This window comes from Sitophilus oryzae, unplaced genomic scaffold, assembly GCF_002938485.1.
Source record: "Sitophilus oryzae breed Bouriz unplaced genomic scaffold, Soryzae_2.0 scaffold_1442_pilon_pilon, whole genome shotgun sequence".
NCBI lineage: Eukaryota > Metazoa > Arthropoda > Insecta > Coleoptera > Curculionidae > Sitophilus > Sitophilus oryzae.
The window spans coordinates 6,606,577-6,634,534 of NW_022146107.1; the positions used below are offsets into that span (position 1 = coordinate 6,606,577).

The 27,958-nt window shown below is 32.8% G+C and overlaps 1 protein-coding gene across 1 annotated transcript in view; it reads left to right on the plus strand.

Annotated features, from left to right (window-relative positions):
- Positions 1 to 410: 410 nt before the first annotated feature.
- The window catches only part of LOC115877169 (protein kinase C, brain isozyme), a 91,779-nt gene continuing 64,231 nt past the window's right edge, over positions 411 to 27,958 (plus strand). Inside the window, exons 1-4 of the mRNA XM_030893327.1 lie at positions 411 to 730; positions 20,557 to 20,588; positions 22,557 to 22,639; positions 26,119 to 26,230. Of these exons, the coding sequence (XP_030749187.1) occupies positions 546 to 730; positions 20,557 to 20,588; positions 22,557 to 22,639; positions 26,119 to 26,230 (412 nt within the window). The 5' untranslated portion in view covers positions 411 to 545. The remainder of the gene's footprint in view (positions 731 to 20,556; positions 20,589 to 22,556; positions 22,640 to 26,118; positions 26,231 to 27,958) is intronic.

Below are 27,958 nucleotides of genomic sequence, written 5' to 3' on the forward strand. Positions count from 1 at the left end.
AGGTAGACCTAGAAAATCCTGGAACGCAACGGTTAAGGAAGCAATGGAAACGCGTAACCTAGAAGCTGATGACGCTCTAAAACGAGATGTGTGGCGTAGGGTAACTGGAAGGCAGAAATAGGAAATAAGTATTAAATACTTAAACCAAATCCCGATATATAAAAACTAAGAAATACTAGCAGACACTACCGACCTATATAGTGGCTACTCCAGCAAGGACGTAGGTCGCTTCCCAAACAATCTGTTGCACCGGTGGGTGAGTAAGTTCGGCGGCGATACCTGATTATTGACATCCAGCAGCGCGGCTGTCCGCCTGCTCGCTAGCCCGCTTTCCTCCCCCTCGCTCCCCCGTTGCCGTCTCCTGCTCTGGGCCCGTGCTGCCGCAGGCCCCGCAGTATTTTTAGCGGAATCCTGCGGGCCGCCCGACCGCGTTCTGCTGTCGGCTTCGGATCCGATCGATCGCCTGCCGTGTCCGTGTTCTTGTCGCGCACGCTTTCGCTGCCAAAAATAACGCGAAACAGCGTCAGCGAATACCGCCGGCGGCCATGGCCGAGGACCAGGACGTAAACAATGATGAGTCGAACGACCTGAACACGAAATTCGGCCTGAGGCTGAAAGGGAGGAAGGGCGCCTTGAAGAAAAAGAACGTCTACAACATCAAAGATCACAGATTCATCCCGAGATTCTTCAAACAGCCCACGTTCTGCTCGCACTGCAAGGATTTTATCTGGTAAGCTAAAGGCTTATTCGATAAAACTATGAAAAGGATTTCAAATGTATTCATCAAATTTAATGCACTATTATTTATAAAATGGTAACAAAAAAAATGTAATAAACAGTTCGTATAGTATATTTCGAATCTCTCAGGAACAAAGACAAAAATACCGTATGACCAAAAAGAAAACGGCGTCCAGTTGGCTTGGGAATGACTATGGATGACATTCCCCATATAATTCTACATATAAAATAACAGCTATCTTTATTTCATAGCCATCGCTAATGCCATTTTTTTTCCGATCATATTGTACCATTCACAACAGACATTAATTTAATACGGTAAAAAAAAGTATTTGTACCTTCTGATGGAAAATTCACTGGTATAGCAACTTATTAACTTTTCGTAATCATTTTATATACCGGGTGCATCTCAAAAGTAGCTCACCCCTATATATCCCAATCGCCCAAAGCCTAAATCGCATTTTTAATCATATCTCAATTTTTTCAAATGATACGAGGGTGGCTCATTAGCATATTTGGAAAAAGCATGTTTTTACGAATAATTTGGTACCACACACTTGGTATTTCGAGTCAAATTGTCGTCAAATGAACCGCATGTTACAATTTCAAATAAACCATATGCGAAAATATCTAAAGTTGACATATGATATGTCATTCTATTCAGTGTGTCAGTTTCTATCGAATAAAGTAAAAAAATACCGAGGCTGTCGAAGTGACCGAAAACAATTGAATACGTCAATCAATCCTAATTTATGTCATATCCAAATTTGAACCAAATCTCGTCTTTTATCCGCTAAAATAAAAAAGATATCAGTGAAATCAGTTGCTTCAGCTCATTTGACTCTGCATTTTTTGGGCATCTTTTAACCGGCCAGGACAAGACACTAAAAACATTAAACGATTAAATATTAAATCTATTTTCCATGAGTTCTTGATTAAAAATGAGTGTTTTTGACAGTCATAGATTGAAATTTAAAATACGATGTTTTTTAAAGCGATTTGTCATTCTATTCAGATTGTCATTTTCTATCGAATAAAGTAAAAAAATACCGAGGGTGCCATTTAAAAATCAATTCCGGTAAAACAGGAAGTGACCAGAAACAATTGAATACGTCTATGAATCTTAATGTTATATAGTAACATACCAAATCTCATTTTTTATTTGAAAAAATAAAAAGTTATTGGGGTGAGAGTTAGTAGAGTTATATTTTAAGACGCACCCGGTATTAACATTTTACAAGTCATTCTTACACATATATTTGTTCCATAGATGATTCTTAATATATTAAAACTTGAACGTCAACGTATTATACTGAGAGTGCTATTTAAATAATTCAGTAACACAGGTAAACTTCATTCATATAAGAGTGTATTATAAATTTAAGGCCGGTAAAATATTTTAAAAACACTTAAAAATTACTACCTACCTACTTTCTGAAAGGAAATTCATTGATATGATGAATGAAATATTTGATATTTAGGTAGATTAAGAGACATTTTAGGAGTTTTCCTTAGTGAGTGGACTAAGAATTTTTATTTAAATGAAATATACTTTTAACAAATCATTTTTTAAATAGATGCCAATAAATATAATATGCTTAAAAATATTAAGATCTAAAACTACATCGATATTTAAAAAGAATAAGGTACAATTCCTCATCATTTATATTGATATTTCAGGACAATATTGTAAATGAACAAACTTCCCTTCATCAACTCCCCTTCCATTTCAAAATACACTTAGGTTATTTGACGAGAACTTATTACAATAATAGTACCATCAAAGTCTATATTGGTACCATTAGAGAATTCACAACTACTTTAAATAATATACTCAGTGGTATAATAAATTAGGTTATTAAATTAAATAGTGAAATATATTATGATATAGGAACGACTTGAACATGGATCTCGTGTAGAGATTGAATGAAAGGAAGTGTTTGTGAAAAAAATAACGTCTACAACATCAGAGATCACAGATTCATCCCGAGATTCTTTAAACAGCTTACGTTCTGCTCGCACTGCAAGGATTTTAGCTGGTAAGCTTCGGGTTTAAGTATTCGACAAATCTATGGAAGGATTTCAAATATATTCATCAAATTTATCACTATTTATAAAGTTTTGAACAGTTCACTATTTTTAATATGGCCAACTTCGAAAAATATTTTAGAGATAGTTCTTATTATAAATATTATTATTAGTTGGGCTTAACTTAGTATGATATTAGAATTGCATTGTTTAACATTATATTTAAAATTTATTTATTAATCTCAAATTAACAGAATTTTTTTTCATAAATGCATTTTTATCAGTAACACTAATAAATAAAAGTTTTAAAAGTTTTGTCATTTCCGCTACTGTGGTTGATTTAACATATAAAAATATGACAAAAGATTTTTAACTTATTAATATACCATAAATGTTCATTTATTTATTATAATTTTTTAATTCTTAAATACTAATTATTGTTTATTTAAGAGGAATATCATATGATTGACAAAAAAAAACGTCAGCGATGACTTGGAAATGAAGATCGCTGTCATTTTATATGTAAAATTAAATGGGGCCCATTGATCGTCATTTCAAAGCCAACTGAATGCAGTTTTTTTCATCGTATGCTATCTTCGTAATAAGCATTAAAGTTTTATTTTTTCTAAATGTCAGTAAATGCAAATTGTACAAATTGAGGCAATTTAATTTGACATAGTCATAAATTTTATTGGTAAACGTCAAAATCGAATTCAACACCCCAAAAAACATATAGATTCAAATAAATTAAAGCTACCTAAAAACTTACCTACTAGGGAATTTTTACCAGAAAATTTGACCAAACTATTTATACTTATAACGACAATATTCATGATACCGTTTGTGGCGAAAAAATCGTAATTATCAATTAGGCGTCAAGTTTCACGGGAAACATGACTCCTAATAGGTGTTACGGTAAATTAACAAATTTATTTTACGTATTTACACAAATTTTAGTTAAGTCTATTAAGTGTGATAATCCTTAACTAGTTTATATTATTGATAACAATGTGCAATAGAGCAGAATTATACTGTAATTTTGCAGCGGCGTAGCAGCGCGGCTTCAATACAAGGGGATGTAATAAGTAACTGCAATTAACATTTTACCAACACAATAAAGTTTTTTTATTAAAGTTTTAATTTTGAAGTTACAGAAATAAAATGTAACAGGTGTAAAAAACTAATCAAACCGATTTAAAAATAGAACTAAATTTAGATAAAAAAAATTAAGCTGTGTCTGTTAGATGAAATCTTAAGGGGCGTCCAGACCAGATGAGCGAGCAGTAATGAGCGCGAGCAAACATTTATTCATATTCGCTCATGATTTCTGCTGCTCTCGAGCACATGATCAGCTTCCGTCCAGACCTAGCGATTATTTGTATGTTCGGCGTTGATCGGTGTGTGGTAGTTCATGTTCATAATGTCAGAAAAAAGCATTGCTTGTGCGTCTTTCATTGTATTTTATAAATTGTTGAAACGTCAAAAGAGAAAACGACTGCAGAGGAGATGGTGGAACATAACTCTTTTTAAAAATCGAGTTTCTCATGGTGGTAACAATTTACTAAACGATGTTGAAACAGAAGATTCTGGAAAATTTAAGAACTTTTGTCGGATATCACTTACAGATTTTAATACCTTATTAGATTTAATTGACATAAAAATAATGAAAAGTGATACCAATTACCGAAAAGCAATTTCACCTAGAGAAAGGCTAGCTATAACCTTACGGGTCTTGGCCATTTTTTGCACTCCTATATTAGTTCTAAAACAACTTCATTCGGCCATTCCATTTTTGATATTCGATCGCAAACGTGGTAAACAAAATCCCGTCCAAACCGAACGTGAAATAGCGCGAATTTTCTTTGATGTACCGACACGGCGTGGAACAGTGTCGAGCGCGAGCAAGCAATCATTCGCTCGCTCGCAGAGCCGTCCACACCAGTTAAGCGTTCCCATAGAACATACCCGAATTCTTGCTCGCTCCTGCTCGCTTATCCGGTCTGGACGCCCCTTTAGAATGTAATAGGAGACAAGGCCAACGAAAAAGTTTACTGAGTGCCTTACAACCACATAACCAGTGTTCACTTTTATAAAGATTTTCACTAAAATGACGAATACACGATTTTAATTTAGTATTAATATTCAAATTATGCTTTGCAGGTCCTTCTTCAATAGTTTTTAATTTTTCTGAATACACCACAGAAGTAAAGGATGATTGCAAAATTATTTCTTTTTTACAGCCGTTCTCAGAATCGCTCATTGCGACGCGCAACGATATTTTTTTATTTTATACCGCGAATGAGATGTGTTTAAAAAAACCGTCTCACTCACCGACCAAAACCGCGAACGGGAATCGCGACCGGAAAGTTTTGTGACCCCGGCTCGTGTTCGGCGATGTTCAAGATGTAACGAGGACAGTCGCATCATCGCGCTCTCGAGAGATTTTTACTTTTTAGCGTTTAGCATAGGTCTTTGTGTTATCTATAAAGCTCGACCAATACCCACATTAAATAATTGAAATTTAATTTAATTACTTGAACAAATTTACTGAGAATTTTAATTTATTATAGGAGATCTCAGTGACTTTTTTAAATAAAAACCTATTACAATATTTTGAAGGGATGCGACTTATCACCCGCATCAATGGAAGCTTCGCAAATTGTTGCAAATTGTTGAACTGACAATGTGAAAATGTAAATTTGGCTCAACTTTCGTTTAGCTGAAATCTGTTATATAAAAAATGACTTTATATATGCGTTCTAGAAGGCGTCAGGAGTACAAATATACAAAAATTTTCCTGTGGAAATGCGTCATTTTCATTTTTCGGACTTTAGTATAGCCGAAATCTGTTACATCAAAACTAGTCTTCGGGGTGTGTTTTAGACATTTTTTCTAAACATAAAAACACAAAAAGTGTCTGCGGAAATTTTTTATTTTTTTTATTTTACATAAAAAATGCTTTGACTTTAGAATAGCCGAAATCAGTTACATGAAAAATGAACTTATATTTGTTTTATACGAGCCTTTGCGAGCAAAGAAATACAAAAAAATTCCTGCGGAAATATGTCAATGTCATTTTGTGCACTTTGTTTTTCATACATTTTTCAGTTTAGAAGCTTACGGGACCCGGGAGCGAATAGGGGTGCTGGGTGGGGTAAAACATCTTTCGGAGGAATAACAATTCTTGTAGAATAGATAATATAGGTTCTTGTAAACTATAAGGACCTCGGAATGTTGCACTTATTCTTGTTTTTTATTAAAGCTTTACGTAAATAGGGCTGATTCAAAACAAAAAATCATTGGATCGTGCAGTTTTCTTTTATAGTTTAATAATTAACCGTGATTTTGCAAAAATATTAGATTGGTTAGCATTTGGGTTGCTTTGGTTAGCTTTTCTTTGTGGAGGGTGTTAGCTGTGGTTTTTATATATTTTAATAATTAACTGTGATTTTGCAAAAATATTAGATTGGTTAGCATTTTGGTTGCTTTGGTTAGCTTTTCTTTGTGGAGGGTGTTAGCTGTGGTTTTTATATATTTTAATAATTAACAGTGATTTTGCAAAAATATTAGATTGGTTAGCATTTCGGTTGCTTTGGTTAGCTTTTCTTTGTGGAGGGTGTTAGCTGTGGTTTTTATATATTTTAATAATTAACTGTGATTTTGCAAAAATATTAGATTGGTTAGCATTTCGGTTGCTTTGGTTAGCTTTTCTTTGTGGAGGGTGTTAGCTGTGGTTTTTATATATTTTAATAATTAACTGTGATTTTGCAAAAATATTAGATTGGTTAGGATTTGGGTTGCAACATTTTTTTTTCTAATAACTTATTTCAGCTAAACGAAAGTTGACTCGTAAATTTTGAGAGATGAAATATCTGTACACTTTATAGTAATGGTTTTATTATTTACTTATTTAATTTATAACTATACAGGATGAGTCTTAAATTTCGGAGTTTTTTAATTTTTAGTTAAAAATCATATCTTGATAACATAAATTGTATAGATTAAAGTGAGTAGAACGAACGAAAACCCAGAAAAAAATCAGTGGTTCTCAAAATTTAAGCAAACTTTTTTTTAATCATGACTAACATCTAGAAGTATAAAATATTATACAAGGATTTATTTAGTGAATAATATGCACAAAATATTTCTTCTTTAAATCATTCTTCTGGGGAAAAAGTATGAAGAAGAATGAAGGCGTATAAACAGTATTAGTGCTGTTAGAATTCTTACATTGACGTCTTTTATTTCATTTCAGGTGAAAAATTGAAAACTAAAAAAAAACATTTTTTTAGGGGGGTATATGTTTATCAAGGTGCCCGGTGACGTAGAGGTACAGGCTCTCGTCTACCAATCTCAAGGTGTGGGTTCGATTCCTACACCCGGCATTTCATCAGCCGACTATTTTTATTAAAATAAAAATAGTTTGGTTTGGTTTGGATTCACAATCCTGAGGTAATAATAGGCGGTTGAAGCGTAGTGCTAGCCACATTACCTTCATTGTATACCGAACGGCTCTAGTATAGCAAGCTGTACCTTGCTACTCCCAAGGCGTTAAACGCTATATACGGGAGCTATTATTATATATGTATATCAAGAAAATTGATAATTGAAAACTTTTATCTTAAATATGTCAAAACTATTCATTTTAGAAACACCCCATTTTAAATGGGACCATTATTATAGGGCTCTGTCCATATAGAGGGTACATGGACATATCCTCGGACATATCACTATTTTTTATTTTCCAGATACCTATGTATTTTCTATTTTTAGATTTTACAAAACCTTGACTTTGATTCGATTTCTAAAAATTGAAAAGTTTTATCTGAAATAGCTCCAAACTGTTAATTTTCGAAACATAGTTTAAACAGTGCAATTGTGAGCTTAGTAGTAGACGATCATCTAAAACATGTACATGAAAAAAACATTTAGGAAATGGAGTATTCGAGGTATACGCGGACGAAGTGGCGGGAAAAGTTAGTATTATATAAAAGGAATACAAATCTGAAATAGAAAACCCTCGAGAAAACCTGATTGGTGCATAAGATTTATATTTAGTGATCAATAACCATTTTTAATACCATGGATTCAAGATTTCTATAAAGTTCGCTCTGTTTGGTCCTCTTTCACTTAAATATAAGCCAATGAAATTCCAAGCTCGCAATAAATTTCATGTAATTGGCACTAAAGTGGCCAGTGTTTCAATAGTTTACTTACATACTGGCGCGGTTATAATCACTGCAGGACACAAAGTCAAACAGCGAACACGTAAGTGAAATAGTCTATGCTTAACGATGCAGATATAGCTACACAGAAAATCTATTAAGTTAGAAGTTGCTTATTACAACGTCTTTTAAGACAAGGTTAATGTAATGTTAATTTAAGGAAATGCTATTTTTTTGGAATATTAATCGTATGTCATACTTATTGTCAATTTTGAATTTCCATTTCATTTTTTCGAATTTGTGTAAGTAAAAAAAAACAAAATGTTGCCAGAAAGTGATGATAACGAAGACAATTTCAACAGTGGTATCAGGACTAAAAGAATCTGCAGAAGCAAGATAAATGGGAGAAGATGAGCAAAGTTATAAATTTTTAGTTAAAAACATATCTTCATAATATGGCAAAATAACGTAGTAGATTATATTTTACAAAAAAGAAAGCACAGAAAAAATCCTCTCGGTTACTTTAGACTTATTTGAAAAACGGAAAAGAGAAAATAGGTTTCTTTTATCAAGATCTGCTTGAAAATATTTGCACTTATTTAAGACACACTCTGTATAATGCTGCGTTATTTTCGGTACCTGAATCTGTGCTGGGCTAGAATGTAGAATGTTTAGAAAGGGAGATCACCGCGACCTTACAGATCTATTATGGGTTCCCCTTTCATCATACAGTATCAGGGCTTTAACAAAAGCCAGTATCTGAGACGGCTCCACAGAGGCCAGTTCTTCGTCCTCGACATCAGCCGTACCAAAGTTCATGGCACGAATGGTGGTCGTCTCAGCCTACTGAGGCGTTCGTTGAGGAGACAGTGTGCTGTTAGAAACCCCGTGACAATCCGAAGATTGTTTTTACTTAAATCAAGGAAAATCTTTGATTTTTCTCGGTCGTAAGTTCTGAGGAACTTTTTCGAGTATCTTAGACCGTTGGAGGACACCCATTCCAAGTTACGGATGGAGTCTTCCAGATTCTTCAGTTCCGCTTTCAGTTGGTTCCGGCTTGGAAAACAGAACGGTTCTGGTCCAGTTAGTGGAGTGTTCGCTCCTTTTCTAGCTAGATCATTTGTTTTTTTATTGCCTTCTATATCTTGGTGAGCAGGCACCCAGAGTAGGAGGACTTTATTTTCTTTGCCTAATTTGTTGGGCTTCTTTGACCAACTTCGAATTGGAATGGTTACTGAGTTGATCGCGTTTAGTGCTGCTTGACTATCGGATAGGATGGCTAGCTTTTCAACCAATATTTTCGGATCAATGCATGCCGTACAAAAGGTAGGTGGTTCCGAACATGTGGTACCTTATAAGGGACTTTTTCAACCTGGTAAACCCTGATAAGTTTTAATCTCGTAATGTAGAAAAAAGTTTTTTACTTGCGTTATATTGGCTGTTATTGAACTTTTTTTCGATGAGCGACGGGTATAGTAGTTCACTTGATCAGAGACAGGATGATTTTTTATGAATTTAGTTTAGTTTAAAGCATTGTCGATGTAGGCGTAAAATTTTGTCACTCAGATACGTAACGGATAGCGTCTATAGTTAATTATGCAGCCTGGGTCAAAAGAACAATCTGTGGTTTGGAGATATTTTACTAAAAATACTATAAAAAAATTATATAAAATAAAAAATAAATTGAAATAATATGACAAATATTTTCAAAATAATGAATACACGTATCAGTTATATCTTGATTAAACAATTTTAATGGTCTATATTTTTAGTAATTGAATTGTTGTCTAAGCAGCAGCAAAATGCTCCAGAGGTTAGCATTTACATCTAATATCGTTCTGCGCGTGCTCAGTAGCGTATTCAGAGAGAAGGCTATGCTTATGCGATAATCTTGTTCTAATGAATGAACAAGCATGTGAAAATCTCTTAAAGAAGGTAGTGTGTAATGTGTTCATATGGCATAGCTTTATCCACGAAGTTTATAAGATCTAAGGTTTGGAGTAACGGATCGACGGACGACGCATGACGGATGCATGGAAATCCACACTTAGGGTGAGTTTATATCAGAGATATAGATGTCTATATCTCTGGTTTATATGCAACTGTCGTCCGTCGTTATTTCAATCATATTCAAATATGAGCTGTCATTTTTTAAATAAATCAATAAAATTTCAACTTTCTCTTTAACAAGTTAACCGCGCCGAAGGGAAACGTTATTAAAAAGCTTTTCAGCGGATAGATATTGAGAAGTAACAAAATGAAATAACTGATAATATCAAGTTAGAGGATTATTTACTTACCTGGACTATCCCAAGCTATCAATCACGTCAGGAAATGGAAAATATCGATTTTATATTAAGTTACACTTTTACGGAGTATTAGATCACAAAAAGTCCTCCCTTACATTAATATTTACTATAAAGGAGGAGAAAGAAAAACGAGTGCATTACGACAAATTTCAGAATGCAAAAGTTATATTAGTTAACATAATATATATCCTTTTCATGAATTTTTATTTCTTTAATATTTTATATACATACATATTTTATATTTTATATACATACTATATATTTTTTTTAATTCACGATTAACTCGGTTGGTTTGGTTTCTTGACCAGAACTACTCTAGTTCATGTTCTTTTAAATATCAAGCACTCTTCGAACAATTCTCACTATTCTCAATATGGCTGCTTTTAAGCACTTGTTGGTAAGCTTTGGGTTTAATTTCAATAATTCCTTATTCTTTGTAAAATCTTTATGAATAAGTCCATTGGCGATTGGAGATTACAAAAGGTAAAACTATTTTTGTACATTCACATCAAACAACATATACTCACAACTAAATTTGAAAAAAGTGTTATATTTTTGAATTTAAAATGCAAAAAAAACCTATGAAAAACATAACATAAAATAACTTACGATCGAAAAAAATGGCGTCAAGAAAGGGTGGGAAATGACAATCAATTTTTTTTGGTGAGGTCCAGCCAGAGATATGGAGAATTCCTCTATATCTCTGTGTCCAGCCCTAGACGTGGTTACTTTGCCCCTACTTTTCTTTATTTTTAATGGCGCTTATACTGCCAGTTGGTCTAAGGGAGGTTGTAATTTATTTTTATATTGAGTAAAAACTGTTAAATGGTGTAGTTTAAAATTCTAGAAACAATATTTCTTTGAAAATAGATTTGTGTATTTGGAAACGTTCTATCCTTTTTTAATCACTAATTAATTAATTAGTTCATTAATTAGTGTTAATATTTGACAAGTTTTATGTCAATTATAATAATATACTAATACATTATAGGAACTTCAAAAGTACTTCAGACTACTTATTTAGAAGAGATTCGCAAGAGGTTGATTTTGACCGCTAGAAAGTATCAATGGATCGCTTTCGCATGTAACAAAAAATAGTTTTTTAATTATTGTTACCGAGTCCCGAAAGAACCCGGAATTATCGGTATCCTATTTTGGTATCGGGATTTCTCGGTGAACCCTAGTGACTACAATATAGTGTATTATTTTGGAAAAGACGTATTTCTAACTTATTTTAACTAAATGTAGGAAAACAACTTTTTTCGATTACTAAATAAAAAGTTTTTCTATTTAATATAATATTGGGCGTTTGAAAAAGTTTAAAAATAAACGAGCCAAGAACGACAGCGAATGTAATAAACTATGTAAAGGAATATCTTGGGCGCTCACCGGAAAACTAACAAGTAAGTTTTGTATTGAATATACGAAACACAGTTTTTTAACTTCATACACTTCTAGCATCCAATGGAATTGAAAGTTCGATAAAATAAATAGAATTGTAAAAAAGTGTCATATCTAGTTATTAAAATTGTAATGTTTTATTTATTGGCACCAGTAACATGTATATATTTTCATTTTTATTTTTATTCTAGTTGAAAATTCTTGTTTTTACTGTTTATTTAGTTTTATTTTTTAGACATAAAATTTTTATGACTTTTAAAACACAATACGATCGAAAACGAAATGGCGTCAAAGTTTGCGTGGAATCAAATATCGCTGTCATTTTATAAGTAAAATTATATGGATAATATTCTGTGGAGAATTTACAGTCATTTGGTTTCGAATCATCTTCTAAGGCCACATAACAATTTTATATTATTTTATTATGATTACAGTTGGTTATAGTTTCTAGGATTTATTGTAATATTTCCAAATGAATTGAGTTAATATCAAGTAAAAATGACAAAAGTTGACATATGGTGTCATTTTATTCAAAATGTTCTATTCTATCAAACAAAATAAAAAAATATCGAGGGTGTCATTTGAAACAGGAAGTAACTGAAACTAATTATTGTATACATCAATCAATCTTGATTTATGTCATAATATACTAACAAATCAAATCTCGTTGTTTTATCTGAAAAAATTAAAAAGTTACAGGGGTGAGCCACTTTTGAAAAACACCCTGTATAGAACTAGTATTTTCACTATATTCTATCATAGAATAAATACTGTGTGTTGAATTGCAATCTGAATATTAGGAAATAAATGTTTCTCATTTTATTTTAAAGGAAACAAAACTTTCTTAAGAACTCATAAAATTAAGCAAATTGGTCATTTAGAAGTATTTCAACGAATTCCTTTATTTGTTGTGAAAAATAAAGTCTAGATTTTGATATTAAATGTACATTTTGTAACGAAGATATCGTGTTTACGTCTTATTAGTATATTCTTACTGAATATAGAAAATCTGAGATATAGAAGATACCGTATACAATAAAAAAATGCTGAATAATAGACTTCCATTTCAATTTAAAGGAAATCCTTTATTAATCAATATAGTTTATTTTTAAATAATTCATGATACGAAACCAACCAATATTAAAGATTACCTATATTATACAATCAAGAAAAAACAGCGTCAAAGACGGTTGATGAATGACAATCGATGATAATTTTAGCGAGGTCAAGCCCTAGACGTCATTTACTTAGCCTGCACACCTCTTTATTGTTTGATGCCGGGTACTGACAGTTGGTTTTAAGGTTGTAATTTATTTTTATATTTAGTAAAAATTATTTTTAAATGGTGTAGTTTAAGATTCGAGGAAAAATATTTTTTTGGAATAGATTTGTGTGGCTGAAAACGATAATCCTTTTGTAATCTTTCTATATTAGTGTTAAGTTTTATGTCAATTTTTAATAAATGACTTAGATCGCCAAAATTATCATATTACGTTGATTGTGACAACTTTTTTAAATTTTATTAAAATAACAATATTTTTCTCGAATGTCTTCATTTATCGAATGTCTTCAAAATAGCCCCGATAGCGAAAAAGCTCTTTTGCCTTCGATTTTTTAAAAACAAAATAAATTGTCTTGATCAAAATTTTCTTAAAGACCAATATTGGGTTGGACATCTGAATTTTTACTACAAAATGGCTCAGTTTTACAGGGTTCTACTGCTTTATTTTCATTATCGATAACGGTAATTTTATCTTGAATAGGTTACGATTTTGAGTCACGATTTTGAGAAACTTTAAGACTTCCTGATTCATTCAGTTCAGCTGACCCAATCCTCTGTGAAATACATTACTTTTTAGTTTTTCGGGTTATACTTTCTTACACATTGTAGAAAGAAATTCTCTCTTTTCTGCTACAGCAGCAGCCTCCTCATGTACACGTGTTTTTAACTGAATGAACCTCGGTCGCCATTAAAACTCCAGCATTTTTTAGGTTATTATATAGTTCTTATCACGAAACTTTTCCTCTATACTTTTCTACATTTGGCATCTTGTGTGATAATGCCATGACTCAAACAAAAAAAACCTAGGCAATCCCTAGGCAGTGGATATAAATGTGTTCTGATATAATGCTATATTACAGTCCAAAATAAGAATATTAGGATTTTCGAGTATAGTATATTTCGACTACAGGAACACGTCTTTGAGGTTTTTTTGCAAAAAAGATGTTAAAATTCGAGCATTTTCATTCAAATTTTTCTATATATTTTAGAAAACTATTTGGAACTTCCTGTTCACCGCAAATTTTCCGAGGGTATAGTTTCTTAATCTCCGATATTACGGCACTAAAAGAGATGCAAATACCGAAAAATTGAGGTGGCTCAATTTTTTTTTAAATAAATCCATTTTTTTAAATTTCCAGACTTTAATAACTCGATTGGACTTATTTGAAACTCGGTAAAGAGAATATATATTATGTTTATTTTATTTGAGATCTACCAGCCCTGAAAATATTTGCACTTGTAGACTCACCTTGTATAATAAAAATTTTGAAACAACTTTATAAGTGTCCCAGAGAAAGACATTTTACAACAGTTATTTTACAAATTGGTGTTTATGTTTAAAAGCAATTGACGATTATACTGATGCAAATTACAATTAGTTAGTTATGGAGTCACTAAGAATCTTGCGTCACTTTAGTTAGAAGATTAACCATTTAATTTTTGCTAATCCAATCTTTTTTGAGCTCTGATCGGGACCGGCCCACCGGGAATTTTCCCGTTTTCCCATATAATAACCCCTGCAATAAACTAATAGAGTAGATATATAATAGAGAGCGTAACAAAATTTCATTCGAATCGCTAAAGCACTTGTAAGAAAATTATAATCAATAAAAAAAAATGAAGACGCTGACTTCCTGTAGCTACGAAACAAAGCAGAATCGGAGATATGTTGATATAAAAAATAAAACTTATTTTACGAGAGGAGTTTTCCCACAAGAGATGGCACATATTTTGAAATGCCCTGTATGGATAGTATTGACATAGTGACTTTTTCCTTATATTCAATGACTTTTTGTAAAATAGTATCCACCTCCTAAAACAAAAAAAGTATTAAGGTTGATTCTCACTATACCTTCGGTTTCCATTCCATATCCATTTCATATCCGTTCCGTATTTTTTATTGTATTGACGCTATACGTAAGCTTCCGTTCCGTATCAGTTCCATACTTTTTATTGTAGGTACAATTTATATCATTACGAAAGTTTTACTTTAAAAATTTGTATCTTTTGAAAAAGGTAATAGATTTAATTAAAGGTGAAAGAATAAATAAATATCAGCAAAATGTTAACAGAGCTGGCACAAATGTAAGAAAGTCCGTCCGCCAAAAAAATGTATGGAAGGAAAGGATATCGAACGGAAGGGATAGTGTGCATTGTCTTATTAATTTACATGATATAATATTTTATGTAAACGGAAGGGAAACGGAAGGCAGTTGATACGGAAGGTATCGTGAGAATCAACCTTAAAGAACCTTATAAGAAATTTATTTTGTTATATTATTATTCCAATAGAGTTAACATATTTCAATTTCCAGTGGAGTCAATATTAATATAAAAGAGTCATTTTTTAAAAATCTTCGGAAATATTCAGAATCTTTAAATTTTACGGTGGCATTTTGATAAGCATCAAATTAAATAATTTTGTCTCCATTTAAACGACATTACTAGGACACCCTGTACATGTTATAGTATATGTGTATCTGTATGTTATAGCTTTAAAAATGTATTGTTTCGATGTATTGATATTTATTATAAAACATATTTCTTACTTTCTTCGATAAATGTTACTATTTGATGTAAATATGTAACCTCTTTATAGACGGAGACATATCTGGTTTTGTTGTACGATATAGGATAGAAAACGGTAGTTCTGATTATTTCCTACTGCCGACACCCTGACATCGGCACGTGTATTGTCTGATAAAAGGCATTCTGTTCTGTGCCGAGTTCCATTTTCAATGCGGGGATAAGTTGACATTCCCTTCCCTTACAGCTTACTGTCCCTGAAAGGATTGCTATTTTGCTTTAAGCTATCAGTAGTACTTCTATGCTTCAAAATATGATGATACATTTGACCCAGACTTCCGAAATAGTTCTATATTAGGATATTGGTTTGTGATTTTCATTTCAATTTTTTTACGTAATGTGGGGGCAATGGCAACGCACATTTTGAAAATGACCGCGTTCAGGGACGGTCACCGGCTGAGTAGCTGAGTAAAGCTACACGGTGAGACCTATCTCGCTGCATGCGGCGAGGCGGCGTATCACGTAAATTGGTCTCGGCATCACACAACTCCACAGCATCACACACGTTATCTCATGGCACTGCCACTGAAACATCTGTTCTATTTAAAATGCCGTGCTACTCTCAGCTTACCAATGAGCAAATCTGTGCAATTGGTGTAGTAATCGACGAGGATGAAGAGAAAAAGAAAAGGCCCAGAAAAATATCACATCGGAAGTTATGGATTTTTTTCGTAACGTAATCCCTAGTTGCCAAAGGATGAACTTCTTTGCACTTATTGGTCAATTCTTCAAATGCTGCATTGCGTAAATTCCGGTCCGCATAGTTTTTCGATTTTACATCCCATAAACATGGAAAACTTCGATACATCTGTATAAATTCTTCCCAAAATGCTTTGTTTCCATCCATCTTTAAATATTTTGTACCTACATATTTATAACCAACAGAATTGATAAATAAAAAATAACTTACTAACCTTCGTTTTTAATTCCCCCAAGTCACTATTTTTTGACGATCAGTGGCGCTACACAGCCCTTCACAGTGAAACAAGTTGAGACTTGTCGCATTGCAAGTCCCATGAAACCGTCGGAGTCGGTCTCAATGATACATGATACTAGCTAAGACCGCAACATTAACATTGAGATTTGTCTCTGAGATTTAGGTATCGCCGCAAGCGGCGAGGTAGTGTAAAACTTGGAAAATAAGTTCGTCATAATAATGCTTTTATTTATTCACTATTCTAATAAACAATATGCATTCCTTCGGAAACTCCCTATTTATTTATCTAGTAATCCTAAAACACTCTATTTGAAAGTCGATTAGAGAAAATAGTATGATTCATTGGCAAGCGATGTAAATATTTGTGATCACAGTTTGTGATCAGGTAAAATTGTGATGTAAGAGGAGGCTTAGCTTGGCGGCGCGCGGCAGGTCAGTCAGTTGTTGATAGGCCGGCCGGCTGTGTAGTGTTGTGTTTTGTCACAGAGCTGACAAATGGAGGTTGCGAGTCTTTTGACTAATATAGTTGCAAGTCGTTTGACTGTAAGCCAACGGGGTCGTTTGACCACGGTAAGAAAACCTCTTGTGACGTCCTGCCTTCGAGTTGGTCTTGAGAGTTTGAGGTCTCCATAATGTCTTCTCGATTGACGATGCGGCGTTGGGATAGTGCGCTACCCAATAGCCGAATAGAAAGAATAGATCCGAATAATATTTCAATTAGATGGAAGATATGGAATGTGATATATTGAATAGAATATCAGTGATGTTAGTGGCTAGGGGGCGGAGTACCCCCGGGTGAGTCTTACTTTTTAACTATCAATTTTATCCAGATCAGTAAATGTTTGTTTTGTTATTTTCATGTACAATGAGAGAGTGCTTGCCAATGACCAACTAAATGAATATTTGAGGTGAATTTGCATTGTGAGACCCGGTTGAGTAAGCCCCAAAAATAGCGATTTTACAGTAGGTCTCACCGTGTATGCCTCGCTTAAGCGACTTCTCTAAACGGTCTATTCTGACGAACTGTACACTAGTGATGGGCATTATGATTGTTTTTATTGAATCGAATCATAAAATTCAATTTCTCATATTGAATCGACTCCTACGATTCGTTCATTTGAACGAACAAAATTATTGCACATGCACAATTTACGTTTCATAAAAACAAGAATCCTAACTGGCACTACCGGCAATAATTATGGATAAAAAATAATAAATTAGGAGGTACTACTTGTTCACTAATGCTGTTTTATTTTATGCGAATTATATTTGAATTAAACAGAAACAAATTTTATATAATACCTACTTGTATTATTAACTAACTAGACATATTATTAAATAATTCAATATTTAATCATTTCATCATTATTAATGGTATTCTAAAATGCAATTAATTTTATTGATAATATCAAATTAACTATAGATACCTACTGATGTAATTCAATGTAGGTAGTTGGAAAATAATTTTGATGTATATTATAGATAATTTAAAAAAATAACATAAGTTAAGAGTTGTTTTCTATAGATACTAATTGTTTTAATTCATTTGTTTATTTCATTTTTAATAAACTAAACAAATGTATTTATATAATAGATATTTTAGGCAGATATTGTTATATGTGTAACTTTAAGCAACTACTTTTTTTCCTTACTCAAACAGATGTAATTATGAACACCATTTACTAGAAGGTGTTAAGTGTTAAGTTGAAGATTGTTTAGACAAAGTAAATTAATAACAACTAATAACAGGTTCAGATAAGTTGACTTATATTTAACCAAGTTGTATTAAGAGGTAAATTTATTTAATTCTTAATAAAATATTGACCTTATTTGTATACCTACATTTTTGAAGTGAAACTCTCCCAAGTGGGTCTCACCCTGCAAAGTTGGATACGACGTTTCGTTTACATCTTCATCAGGGTAGGATCAATGATTTGATATTGAAAAAAAATGTGCCTTGATTTCGACATAATTGGGGACAGGCCCTCGACGTTTCGAACCGATGCATGCCTCTAAATGGACGAAATCATCAGAATTTTCCTTAATTATGGGCCCATTGGAACCAAACTCGGCATGTAGACAGAGGTACCCGAATGGAGTCTTCAGACTGACGGACGGACAGACAGACGGATGAAAGAAAAAGTTTCACTTCAAATATGCGCACATAGTGCACCCACGTATACATTATATACTAAAAGGTTTGGCTTAAAAGTATTTTAATATCTTACTTTTATAACTCACAAAGAATACATTCTACAAAGTAATTTTAATCTAGGCGTAGAATAAATTAGCTATCAATATTGACAAATGTGGCGTCAATGAATGCATAATTAATTATGAGCAAACTGCATTTTTGTTTCTCAGAATAATTTCAAGAATAAAATATGTGATTTAAAATGCTAAATTAAATTATCTTATGAATTTATTAATAATAAAAAAAATCTACCATAAACTGTAATAATTATATTTTCTTAGGGGAGGGAGGTTAATCTCTGCGATCCCACAGATCTATTGTATCCTCCTTCCTTGAGTTATAATTTATCATACAGTCTCAGAGCTTTGACAAAAGCCAGTATCTGAGACGGTTTTACAGAGCTTAGTCCTCCATCTCCGATAGCAGTCATACCAAAGTTTGTGGCACGAATGGTTGTCATCTCGGCGCACTCAGTGTTAAGATGTTCGGGTGTTTCTCCATTTTCACGCAGAATCTGCATTCACCGTTGTTTCTTAACTTCAATCTACTTTCGGTGTTCGTTGAGGAAACAGTTGAGAGGCCTAGAAACCCCGTGACAATCCGAATATTGTTTTTACTTAAGAGTCCATTTCACTAGTCCAAAATAAGCGTTCGGCATTTAACGTTTTATGTAAAACTGGCTAGGTATTTTTACACAAATGAAGAAGTAAATTAAAGATAAAGGATTATACTATATCCGTATTGTAGCACATTTTTAGACAACTTCTTTATTTTTAAGATTTTGATGGTCAAACATCAACTAAATATTCCTTATGTTTGGACTAAATTTTCTCGAAAATAAAGACATAATTTAAAATTCCGTTACAATACGAAAATTGATTGAAGTTTTGTGATTACAATGATAAATAATTTATATGGTTTTGTAACAAATTGCTCGCTATTTTATGGCAAATGCTGAAGCTCTGCAAACCTTAATCAAGCCTTAATTAAAGCACGTTTGTTTGGAATTTTAGGTGTGGATTAACACGACAGGATCGGGCTAAGCCTTAGGCAGATTTCTGAAATATAATATATATTTTCTTCGACCACACACCCGCTTTACCCGACCCCTGAGAGCGACCCGAAAGTACAGCGTAATTTACTCTTAAATCAATCGGTCGTATCTTCTAAGAAATTTCTTCAAGTGTCTTAGACGGTTGGAGGATTCCCATTCCGGGTTACGGATGGAGTCTTCTAAGTTCTTAAGTTCCGCTTTTAGTTGTATTCCACTTGGAGAGCAGAACGGTTCTGGTCCAGTTAGTGCCTAGGCGTGTTCTCTAGGAATTCTTTGAGAAACTTCGAATTGATTGTTACTGAGCTGATCGCTTTTAACGCTGCTATCCAAGATAAGTACGCATATTTTGATAGCGCAGATTTCTGCCTAAAGGATTCTGAGGAAACGTTTCTTTCTTCTTCCTGTTTACCTATAGTATTAAAAAGATCAATTCTTAATTTTTACTTCTTGTTCTCAATCCAAAAAATTTGTTTCTTTTTTCAAACAAAATCATACTTTCTGTATAAAAAGTGTTCAACAATCCTTCCTTACTTTCAATATAATAAATTATTTTGCAAGTATAAATACTTATACTGCGAAATAATATAATAATAATTAATATAATGATCCTTAATTATTAATTCATACGTAGTGTCAATTTTGACATTAAAGTAATTCATAATTTTTGTATAAAAATTTTCATTTATGATGTAAGATATTTACATATGAGTAAAAGTAATCTAACACTCACTAAACTATAAACCTGTATATTTGCGGTGTAATTTATTCTATCTATTTATCAGGTAAAGTTTATTTAATTAGCACTTGTTCTGTTTATCTATTCCGATCGATTTATTATAAACATATTTTCATTTTATTACAGGGGTTTCGGGAAACAAGGATACCAGTGTCAAGGTAGGTTAACTATATTTTTTTACAATAAAAACTTTGTCTAGAAATAGTTACCTATTTTGAGATTACCGTGGCGGCGCGTGGTTCAATAATTTGAGGAAGCACAACCTTAGCAAAAAATATTAACAGCGGTTTCAAATGGAGAGGAGCGTTCGCGACGGACCGTCCGTCGTGTTTTTTCAAGATAGCCGTCGAACGAACTCCGTCGTCGGACGGAGCATACGCGCCCATGTGAAATTGTTCATATAAACTCATGGTACTTACTCGAGGTCACGGACGCTCCGTCGCAGATTACTGGGTATTAGCAAAAGCTTTGTTCGGGTTCTTGTTATTACCGATTCTGAACCATCCTTGAACTGTGATGCGTAAGCGCAGAAGGAAATATGAAGACATTAATTCATTTGCGCATGTGCTGCAGAGCTCTAGGACAGTTCAGAATCGGTAATAACGAGAACCCGAAAAAAGCTAAAGTATTAGTAATAATTCTCTTACAGCGCTTTTAGATGGAGCGGGGCGTCCGCAACGGACCGTCCGCCGTGTTTTTTCAAGATAGCCGTCGACGAACTAATCCGGACGGAGCATACACGACCCATGTGAAATTGTTCATATAAACTCATGGTACTTGCTCGAAGGGACGGACGCTCCGTCGCGGACGGTCCGCTCCATTTTTCTCTTATTATTTACAGATGGGAATTTTCCTTTTTAATTTAGAAAAAGACACTAAGTAGTCGAATAATTTAACTACAAATTACTCAACAAATCATCACAATCGGCCAACTAGAACAACATATGTTACTAACTTTAAAATAAATCAAAATTTTAAGGTGCCCGTCTTTTGGCATGATAACATTATCGTCAGTAAAACTAACACGTTTCACTGTCGATATTCTATCATGCCAAAAGACGGGCACCTGATAACTCCATTTTTGACTTTAATTAAATAATACCACGTTTAATACATAGTTTTTACGTTACGTTTTTAATGAAATATTGAGTTTTATTGTTTCCCAACAAATATTATTTTTATCGCTTTATCATATTAACGCATGAATATAGTAGCTACATACATTGTACATATTTTTTTGTAACGTTTCTTTTCTCTCCTGTAAAATTAGGAATAATGCAGTTAGCAGTTTAACACATTTTCAGTTAGTTTCGTTCATTTCCCTTTTCAACGGAAATGAATAAAACTTTTGATTTTTAAATGGCGCCCTCGGTATTTTTTTACTTTATTTGATAGAAAATGATATCCTGAATAGAATGTCATATATGTCAATTTTTGACATTTTTAATTAAAAAAATATCATTTTAAATTTTACCTAAAATAAATTTTTTTGTAGAGGTGACAGTATTCTAGTTGGATGACAATATTTTAGTTATTGAACCACGTGCCGCCACTGTCTAAATCATAAATTTATAAATCAAAAGACTTGCCTTCTTGTTTAAAAAGTAAAAAATGATTTTGAGAACATTCCAGTACATTTGTCAGATATAATCGCTAATGTCAGCTCTTTTGGATAAACTAATGTTTGTTAATATATTTTTAACGGACTGTTACTGTTGATATGGTAAAACCAAAACACATTAAACAGTTCAAAAAATAGATTTTCTACATTTTTAGATAGTCGTACATTGCCTAAAACAACAAATACCGCATGATCAAAAAGTTTTAGTACGGAGCAACACCATAAATCATTTTGATCATATAGTACATATACATATACTATGGATTTATTTTCCATCCAATCAAAAAGTTTTATGATCTTTAGTGGTATATATGATGGCCTTGACTTTGACGGTTAAAATATATAATTAAATTTTACAATAATCTAATTGTTTATACGCATAAGCACGTAAAATAGTGATAAAACTTTTTGATCATATTTTATGTTTGAATGAATAATTAGTAATCAGTATCTCATATTTTAAATTAAATGTGACGCTTATGGATTAATGTTCGTTTTTTTTCAGTTTGCAGTTTTGTAGTGCATAAAAGGTGCCACGAATATGTCACATTCAAATGTCCAGGTGCTGATAAAGGAGCTGATTCTGATGTAAGTATTTATTACATTTTTTTATCTGGTACACTCGGTACAAAAATAAAATAAATTTATTTAAACATTAGGTGTTGAATTAAAAGAAACATTGCTTTGATACAGGCTAAAACAATAATTTGAAATATTGAAAGACATTGTTTGATGCGTCCATTTAATTCGTCCATGCGTTCCTGCACGTATGGTACGATGAACCGCATCAATGCGATGCGTCGATGCGGTTCGTTGATGTGATTCGTTAGTTTATTTGGAAATTCGTCCATTGTGTTCGTGATATTTCTTTACATAAAAGATTTAAATAAATTCCTGAAAAAATATAATTTAAATAAATTCCTGAAAAATATCTAATGAACCTTTGCTTGTTGATTATCAAATCAATAATTATTTAAATTATTTTGAATTTTTAGTCTAAATTAAACTTTATATTTAATTACATTTGACTGCAGTACAGAGTGTCCCATTTTCGTCTGTTTTGCAGGGTTTCTCGTTCATGAGTACAAATACAATGCGGTTTTCACATCACTGTACTACTTCTTTATGAAACTAAATATGCCAGACACAGATTTCTCCTAGCCCTCTTAGTTCCTAATCCATGCACAGGGAAAATTTGAAAATTTTGCATTTTTTGACTCCCTTCGTATCTCAGTTATCTTTTAACTTATCAAAAGGATAAAAAAACCGCGTCCCATTAGTTTTTCGCTGGAAACTATCATTTTCAAAATATTTTTTTAATGGGGTATATTATTTTATTAATTTGCTTGTCTCCATTATGAGCTATCTAAAAATATACTATAATATACACTTATTTTCATAAATAAGGTAAAAATAAGCATTATCAAACTTTATAACATAAATCAATCTAGTTTAAAAGAGTATTATTATTTAATTTAATTTAATTTAACCAGGTAATGTTGTTTTCCGTTATGTTTTTAATAAACTGCACTGAAAATGAACTTCTGTAGCTTTTAGATAACACGCTCTAAATCAGAGCTATTGATATTTTTGATGCACTTGTGCAATACTTCTACACACAAAAACTAGCGTGTAATAGCCAGTAACCACAATATGACGTCAAATAGATTATTTGATTGTTTTGATTACCTCATTTAAATCGACCGCCTATGTGTTACAAGGTTAAATAATGCATTTTTTACCTTGTATATGAAAATAAGTAAAATAGAAAATAAATTTCTTGCAGTATCGGTATATAATAAAATTATATAAGGATTCTTGCCACTTAACTGCTGATACAGAAATTTAATTCTACACTGTGTTTTGTCATAATGTGGATCAACCTGCTCTCACTACCGGTTTCGGAGCCCTACTCCATCATCAGGTAAGCTTGGGCAGATCCACGAAATGACAACCACAGCGCAGAGATAGTTAATTCCGACTTGTCGGAAAGTGTCGGTTAGATATTAATTCCCGAACGGGAGATAGCGGCCTGCGTGCATCTCCCGTTCGGGACTTAATATCTGTATCTGTATCTTAATATCTGTTCTGTATCAGCAGTTAAGTGGCAAGAATCCTTATATAATTTTATTATATACCGATACTGCAAGAAATTTGTTTTCTATTTTATTATTTGGCTCGCCTGAAAAAAAAACCTTTTACCATCCTTTTACTATCGATAGTTGCGCCTCGGTGCACGCAGGCCGCTATCTCCCGTTCGGGACTTAATATCTAACCGACACTTTCCGACAAGTCGGAATTAACTATCTCTGCGCTGTGGTTGTCATTTTGTGATTCTGCCTGATGATGGAGTAGGGCTTTGAAACCGGTAGTGAGAGCAGGTTGATCCACATTATGACACAGTGTAGAATTAAATTTCTGTATCAGCAGTTAAGTGGCAAGAATCCTTATATAATTTTATTGAAAATAAGTATAGAGTATATTATATTTTTAGAAAGCATAGAACAAGGCAAATAGGCAAATAAAATAAAAAAAAATGGCGCCGGGAAGCACGTATAGCCGCCCATACTAAAATATGCTAATAAAAAGTTGGTACGCAGTTCTTTTAGTTTCAAAGTAAAGGAATTTTTCCAATTTTGGTCCGGGGCTATTTCCCCTATCCGTCACCTGGGGTCGCGTCCGATGGGAGTTTGGAGCTCTCCACATGGATTTTCTCAAAAACGGACTACGAAAACACGGAATATCTCAAAAACTGCGACTTTGACTGATTTTGATGTTTTCAGTTGAGGGTTGGAACCTTTGGTGTTACACAGCAAAATAAAACACTAAATCACCACAATACACCAAACCACTTTTACGTTTACACTGGACGCGCGTTTCGCTACTACAACAAATTTTGTTGCAAATAATATTCCTAATCTTAAATTGAAAACCGGGTTTCGCTAGCTACTGTAATTTTGGAGTTACGATTTTTTAAAATTTTTAACCCCCTCCCGTACCCCCTTACCAAACCCCCACCCCCACCAAAAAATAATGGCCAGATTCTCGGAAGCCACAGTATTTTTGTGCCAAATTTGGTTAAAATCGGTTTAGCGGTTTTTGAGTTATTGTGTTACAGACGGATAGACGGATAGACGGACAGACGAATAGACAGACAGACACCATGAAAATATTTTGTATTTAGGTAATTTATGACCCAAATAACTTATTTTGAGTGAAATTAAAAAAAATCCTTTTTTTTTGCCGATCTTAATAGCCTACCATACCTATTGGTATGGTAATATATGGAGTATCCTATTTAAAAAAAAATATATTGGGATCATATGACAACTCCCAGAGAAAATATAGTCACACCACTGAATTCTATGTGAAAAACTCTATGGGTCTCAAGTTACAAGATGACCGAGATACGAAGGGGGTCGAAGAAGGCAACATTTTCAAATTCGCCCTGTATTTCAGGAACTAAGAGCATTAGAAGAAATCTGCGTGTAGCGTCTTTAGTTTCATAAAAAAGTAGCGCAGTGATGTGAAAAGCTCTACTTCCTACGAGACACCCTGCAACACAAAAATGGGACATGTAAATGTATATTACAGCATATTAGAAGGTATTCCGCACGAATGTCTAATATACACTATATTAAATTTTATTCTTCACCTACATTGAGAGTTCACAATTATTTCTTGATTAGTATTCTGTCTACGGCCGAAGGGAGTTTATGAAATGCTATCGAAAGAATTTAATTTTATTTCAAAGAATTCTATTTAATTTTCTCTGAGTTTCGATCACTTGTGTAGGTGGCATTAGTAATTATAGCAGTTGATTTATTTCACTCAACGAAGATATATATTATTTATAAGTTTATATACCTATGTATTTGTTTTATTGACTGTCCGATTTTCCTGTGATTTAGGTATAGGGTTTGTCGTTTATAGGTAGAGATCTAAAGATGCGGTTGTCAAGTCACTGTACTACTTTTTTTGTGAAACTAAAGATGCTATATACAGATTTCTTCTATAATAGCCCCCTAATATTTATCTTGTAACAGGATGTTAATTTTTAATTTTAGGACACCAGAACAAAACACAATTTTAAGATCCACACATATTCATCTCCTACATTTTGTGACCATTGCGGATCTTTACTTTATGGAGTCATTCATCAAGGAATGAAGTGTACAGGTAGGTCAAAAATGTTATATTTAATTTATATGTTAATATGGATTTGAATTTCTTAGGCCCGGTTGTACAAACATAGAGTCGAGTTCATATGATCGGTGAAATACGCTGAACTCTGTAATTAATTCTGTTTAGGTTTATTTTTCTTGTTTATTATATAAGATGATTAAAAGGCCTGTTTAAGCCTCGAAAATGAATGGCTCAATAATTTTAATCGTTAAATATCAAATTTTTGAATTATGTATAAGATGTCATTGAACATTTTAATAAAATTTTGAACTTGGGTTAAATCTGAACCGAGTATGAACAACCGGGCCTTAATCAACTAAATACAAAACTATCGCAGAATATTATTATGCAATATTCAATATTTTATAAATAATAATATTCTACGACAAGCCTGTGTTCGAAAAAGTTTATAGAAAACAAATTTTGTATAGGGTGTTCATTTTCGGGTGTAAAAAACTACCGCAGCTGGACTCCGCCTTCAAGTTTTCTGTCAAATTTTAGTATTTTTGCCACTTTGGCCTTTTGCCCAAGCCGTCTTTGACGCCGGTTTTTTTTCGATCATACAATATAAGAAAATATGGTCTAGAGATAGAACGGAGGAGATATATCTAGCGAAAAAAAATGTAGTCAAGATTTACAAGTAAAATCGTTGTTTGAACAATTTGTATACAGTATTCTGAAATAATAATTTTATCTAAAAATATGATTTGATTAGTGACACTCGCTAATTCGAGCATAGGTTGGCACACGCTAAATTTAAACCTTTTGGTGTATTTTTTTTAGAAAAACTGAATAATATTGTAATATTGAGTGAGATCGTTAGGCGCATAGAGAAGGTTTTCGAATGTTCTCGTATGTACGAGTCCATTCTAGTGGGTCTCGATTCTTCTCGAACGAATGAATCATTGCGGTGTCTATGCGATGTTAAGGTCATCCGAGGGCGGGCCATATTGTGAGGTTAGGTCGAGTCCACACCGGCTCGCAACAATATGATCGGTGAAATACGCTGAACTCTGTAATTAATTCTGTTTAGGTTTATTTTTCTTGTTTATTATATAAGATGATTAAAAGGCCCGTTTAAGCCTCGAAAATGAATGGCTCAATAATTTTAATCGTTAAATATCAAATTTTTGAATTGTGTATAAGATGTCATTGAACATTTTATTAAAATTTTGAACTTGGGTTAAATCTGAACTGAGTATGAACAACCGGGCCTTAATCAACTAAATATAAAACTATCGCAGAATATTATTATGCAATATTCAATATTTTATAAATAATAATGATCTACGACAAGCCTGTGTTCGAAAAAGTTTATAGAAAACAAATTTGTACAGGGTGTCTCATTTTCGTGTGTAAAAAACTACCGCAGCTAGATTCCGCCTTCAAGTGTTATGTAAAATTTTAGTATTTTTGTCATTCCCAAGCCGTCTTTGACGCCGTGTTTTTCGATCATACAATATAAGAAAATATGGTTTAGAGATAGAACGGAGGAGATATATCTAGCGGATAAATATGTAGTCAAGTTTTACAAGTAAAATCGTTGTTTGGACAATTTGTATACAGTATTCTGAAATAATTATTTTATCTGAAAATATGATTTGATTAGCGACACTCGCTAATTCGAGCATAAGTTGGCACACGCTAAATTTAAACCTTTTGGTGTCTTTTTTTTTAGAAAAACTGAATAATATTGTAATTTTGAGTGACATAAAATGAGCT